At 57.2% G+C, this 5,082-nt stretch overlaps 1 protein-coding gene and 1 long non-coding RNA gene across 4 annotated transcripts in view; one reads left to right on the forward strand and one right to left on the reverse strand.

The window, feature by feature from the left end:
* The window catches only part of SUMO3 (small ubiquitin like modifier 3), an 8,703-nt gene extending 5,584 nt beyond the window's left edge, over positions 1-3,119 (forward strand). For both annotated transcript variants that reach the window (XM_029938814.1, XM_029938813.1), the window contains exons 3-4: positions 622-693; positions 1,866-3,119. In XM_029938814.1, the coding sequence (XP_029794674.1) occupies positions 622-693; positions 1,866-1,943 (150 nt within the window). In that variant the 3' untranslated portion in view covers positions 1,944-3,119. The remainder of the gene's footprint in view (positions 1-621; positions 694-1,865) is intronic.
* Positions 3,120-3,545: 426 nt separating this feature from the next.
* On the reverse strand, positions 3,546-5,060 carry LOC115291384. 2 transcript variants are annotated; one of them, XR_003908420.1, is made up of 3 exons: positions 4,865-5,060; positions 3,902-4,149; positions 3,546-3,659 (listed from the first exon to the last, which is right to left on the reverse strand). It is a non-coding gene; the product is annotated as an uncharacterized LOC115291384 (long non-coding RNA). The 2 variants fall into 2 exon arrangements; XR_003908418.1 differs by having other exon boundaries at positions 3,902-4,153.
* Between the last annotated feature and the right edge of the window lie 22 nt (positions 5,061-5,082).

Here is a 5,082-nt window from a genome sequence, read left to right on the forward strand (position 1 = left end):
CGGTGCTTCCCTGTGGGGACCCCCAGGGGCCGCAACCTGTGAGGCAGCACATTTCCATGAAGCGGCCCCTCCTGGGCGCCTGCCTGTGCCCCCGGGGGTGCAGCCAGAGGGGGGCCGGGGAGGCGCTGGAGACGCGTGTTTTCTTGCTGCCTCTTCTGTTCGAGTGAAGTTAGAATTGCTTTTTAAGAGGAGAGTCTCTCTTCCAGGACCCTGTGCGTGTGCCCTGGGGCCGCAGGTGCCTGCCTGTGCCACTTCCGGACAGAACACGCTGCTGCAGCCCCCCATCCCGTGTTCAGGACCGCCCCCCGCCCCCACGCGGTCCTTGACGGCAGGCCTTGCCATTACCGGACGGCTCCTCCCAGGGAAAAGGGCGGTGGTGTCAACAGGGTGGGGGTGCTCCCTTCTGGAGGGAAGTGGGGGGCGGGCACCGGCGGCGGTGTCAGAGCAGTGGTTTCTGGAACTATCCGTGAAAAAGACTGTAGGCCCACTGGGAGGTTTCTGTCATCAAGTGGATTGTAAATCCATATATACGGAATTCTCATGTTTTGAGATAAATGTTTTGTCTTTTGGAATCAACGTGTTATCTGAAAATATCTATCGATCATTGGTTTTCCTTTTCAGGGCTTGTCAATGAGACAGATCAGATTCAGGTTTGATGGGCAGCCGATCAATGAAACAGACACCCCTGCACAGGTACGAAAGCTCCGTGTGTGCGTGCGCCTGCGCGTGTGTGTGCGTGTGCGCCTGCGCGTGTGCACGTGTGCGCCTGTGCGTGTGTGCGTGTGCGCCTGCGCGTGTGCGCTTCCCGGCCAGCTTCCGCGGGAAGATCGTCTTGAAAGCTGCTGACGGGTCCTCCTATAGACTTCGTTTCTTTTCTTAATGGTTTTATTGGGTTATTCAACTTTTTTAATGTACATTTTTGAGAGAGAGACCTAGAGACACAGAATGTGAGTGGGGGAGGGGCTGAGAGAGGAGACACAGAATCTGAAGCCGCTCCAGGCTCCCAGCTGTCAGCACAGAGCCTGACGCAGGCATCCAACCCGTGGACCGTGAGATCATGACCTGAGCCGAAGTCGGACGCTCAACCGACTGAGCCACGCAGGCGCCCCTTGGTTATTTTATTTTTAAATTTTGAGTTATTTGAAGCTTTTGAAATGAGACACGTGCAGTTGGTCACACATCACCCCCCACGCGGGGTCCGGGTCAGTGACGAGGGTCGTGCGGTCCCACCCGGCACCTCTCTGGACCCGGTTCCCCCCCTTCTAGTGTGGACACTGAACGTGCGGCTCAGTTACTGCCTTGATCCTCGTGCCCTTCCTGTGCCTGCGCACGAGGCGGGGTGCCACGGGCAGGGGCAGCCACGGCGTCAGCCACGGCGTTTCTCCCCTGAGATCCCACCACCTTGGGATCACATGACCTGAGCTCAACTCAAGAGTCGGACACTGGACCGACTGAGCCACCCAGGCGCCCCTCAGTAAAAACTTGACTCTTACTTGTTTTTAAATGAGACTCAGTTTTTCTTTCCTTTAAAGATTTTATCTATTTTAAGTAATCTGTACACCCAGCACGGGGCTGGAACTTACAGCCGAGATCCTGAGTCTCCTGCCGGGCTGACTGAGCCAGCCTATCGCCGTCCTTAGCTTTGAAGCTTCTCGTGTGAGTTCTGTCAGGGGACGCGTCGGGGATGCACAGGGCTCACTGGACATCCGCCACTGAGCGTCTTTCCCCTGCGTGGCGCCCACGGTGCCCACGAGCAGAGGTTGGGGGATGGTGTTCTCCAGGGTGAGGAAGACAGTTCAGTTGAGCATCTTCTGTCCTGTGACCGTGAGGAAACTAACGCTGTCCCCTCTCCCCGCGCCCGTCAGCTGGAGATGGAGGACGAGGACACCATCGACGTGTTTCAGCAGCAGACGGGGGGCTGGCGGGAGAGCCGCGGGCGCTAGGGGCGCCGCCTCTGGAGGACCGCCCCCGCCGCGTCTTCGTCCTCCGTCTGCTGTTTAGCCGCAAGCAGGTAGCCGTGCCAGTGACAAAGGCGTCTGCGGAGACCCGACGACAGTCACCACGATTACTCTCCTCTCTGACATTTGGCGAGGGCAACTCAGAACTCTGTCTGCGGGGCCCCCGCTCAACCCGGCCAGTCACACGTGTCTTTGCGGAAAATGAGTGGCGAGGTTCCTTTTGGTTTGTTTTTTTCATTTTTGTTTTTTCCCCTAGAATGTTGGCCCAAACTGTGGTCTGCGGGTCCCCTTCTCGTCTCGATGGGGATCTTACCTTGCCCCCAGCCCGGCCAGGAGCTCCCGGCACCATGGTGGGGGTGCTCCCATTGGACAGGTTTTGGGGGCGATTTGGGGGGAGACAGACTTTTCGCTGTCTCATATAGGCACAGGTTTTTAAAATGCCAAACACTGCATTTCAGAACATGGTAAAGTTGAAGGGAAAATGCTGGAATGCTTTCTTAAAGGTTAAAATGGAAGGTAACCGGGCCCTTCAGTAACATGGGTCTGGGGTCCGGGTGCCCGGTGCCATGGCACGGGCAGAGGCCGGTGCAGCGACATCCGGCTCCTCCCCTGAGAACGTAATCCCCGCATCTCTCACCAGGCAGTAGTGCTGTGTGGCCTCACATTTCTTGTATTTGCTTCGGGTGAGTGCTTGTGGTCTCTATATAAAAAAGCAAGATTCAGTATTGCTGAATCTGCACTTATGTTTTTGTGTAAAAGACCTGCTTCCAAGTGTGTTACCAGCAAAGCCCTTGGAAAGGGGACCCTGCGTCGCCCTCCTGGACCCGGGCTGTGCTACTTTCCAAATAGGCGTGGGGTTTACGCTTAGTACGTGATTGGGGTTCTGTGAGGTGTTCTGGGATCTGTACCAACTAAACCCTTATCGTTTTCCTCCTGTCGTTCTGTATGGACCCGCTGCTGCCTTGTTCTCGTCCCGGGGCGTGGCCATGGCCGTCCTCTCTTGCTTGCCTGAAACCTTGCTGGAGGTGTTTGCGTTTCCTTTGTGTTCTGCTGTTGGGGCGCGGGCGGGGCGTCTGCTGGCTGTTGTGTTCATCCCCCAATTTGTACGTTATTTGTGGTCCTTTGCTACTGTAAACAGTAAATATAGTTTGGTATTCTGTCTCTTGGCTTGTCTTCAATACTGCGTTTGCCCATGGGGGCCCGTGTCCCAATTCCGTGTCCGCGCGGACCTGCAGCAAGGCACGTTAAGGCTGTGTATCGAAGACAGTATTCACCTGATGGCCGCCCTCCGCGCCCTTGCAGTTGACCCGCGCCGGTGGCACTTCCCTGCCGAGGGGGCACCCCCCCCCCCTTCCTCAGGAGCTCTCCCGGGCTGCAGCTGAACTGGCATCACCGCACTCTTCCTCTCCGGGGCAGCGTGGGTGAAGGGAGGGCACATGAATACGGACATCAGTCTGGGCTTCTCAGGGTTTTTGGTGTTTGAATATGAGACCACTTTCCTTCGTGCTGTGAACAGCCTACTCACTCACGGTAGCATCGCACCAAGTTTCTGTGTAGCTTAACCCGAAAATACGCATTCTTGGGAGGTTTGTTTGCATTGCTTAATTTTATTCAGTTCAGTAAATCCTGCCCCGCCCGGGACCAAAGCTGCGTCTGCAGACAAATCAGACAAAAACTCCTTGCCCTCGTGGACCGTGTTTCCTGATTACAAGAGACAGATAATAACAGCATATAAATTATGTATTATGTTAATAGATTACATGGGACATTATATGTTAAATTCTATAGAATAGTTGTAGGATGTAAACGAGATGAAAACTTTTTTCAAAGGTGTACATGGCCGCAAAGGAGTCAGCGGGCGTGGGGTGGACCACCAAACCGCGGGGGTCAGTGGGACCAGGGCCCCCGGAACATCATGAACAAAGGACTCTTTGTCCCCTTACCGTCACACAGCTGTGCGGAAGCCAGAGCGCCAGGAGCCGGAAGGGCGGCTGGGTGCCCCAGCCTGAGCTCGGGCGCTGCCTCAGGGTCAGGCTGGTCTGCAGGGGGGCGGAGCAGGCCCTGCTACTTTGCCCCCTCAGGCCTCCGGGGCCCCTCTCTTCGGGGCGGCATCTTGGGAAGCGGGGACTCCTGGGGGCCGCGCTGGTGCCAAAGAAAACCACCACCGGCGAGGCTTCTTCCAACCTCAAGCCTGTCTGGCGAAGCCAAAGGGGCATCACACGCCTTTCTTGTGGACCCTCTTGCTTTAACTGCGGTTGGGCCTGAAAGTCACCCTAAAATGGCCCTGTGCCACAGAGTGTATTTCTGAATGTTTATTTTGAGAGAGAGTGAGTGGGAACAGGGGAGGAGCAGAGAATCCTAAGCAGGCTCTGCACTGATAGTGCAGATCCTGGATCCTGAGGTGGAGCTCGAACCCACGAACCAAAAGGTGGTGATCTGAGCTGAACTCAAAAGAGTCTCACGCTTAACCAAATGAGCCACCCAGACGCCCCCACACTGCGCACTTCAGCGGATGGGAAGGATCTTTAATTTTTATCTCCGTTCTCCAGGTCTCTTTAAAAAATACACACCTGGAATGAAATCGGCTGAGCCAGCAGTCTACCTGCCCTGAACCCGGCCCCGCCCAGTGATGGGGGCAGGAAGAGGCTGCTATCCTCCATCTCCATCCTTTGTCCCGGTCCCGTCTCCGTTCTGTCCCGTCCTGTCCCCCAGGCTGCCGTCTTCCATCGATGCCCTCCTCCGGCCCCCATTCCAGTTCTCCATCTCCGTCTTTGGTCCTGTCCCCGCCCTGTCCCCCAGGCGCCATCCTCCAACTCCATGGAGTCCTGTCCCCGTCCTGTCCCCCGTCACGTCCCCCAGGCTTCCATCCTCCATCTCCGTCGTAGGTCCCGCTCCTTTAATCAGACCTTTCCGAGGCACTTCCGGTATGACGTGACCCGCTCTGGGCGGCCGCGGCTCCGGGACCCCCTGGGAGACCCGGGCCCTCCGGGAATTTAGCTGCCGGAGCGGCAGTGAGCCACAAACGGGCTGAGGCCCGGCGGACGGTAGGAACCCGGCAACCCCGCGACCAGGCCGGCCGGCCGCCGCGCCTGCGCCGCTTCCCGTGGCAACCGCCCCGCCGCGC

The sequence above is a fragment of the Suricata suricatta genome, chromosome 5 (genome assembly GCF_006229205.1).
Source record: "Suricata suricatta isolate VVHF042 chromosome 5, meerkat_22Aug2017_6uvM2_HiC, whole genome shotgun sequence".
Classification (NCBI taxonomy): Eukaryota; Metazoa; Chordata; class Mammalia; order Carnivora; family Herpestidae; genus Suricata; species Suricata suricatta.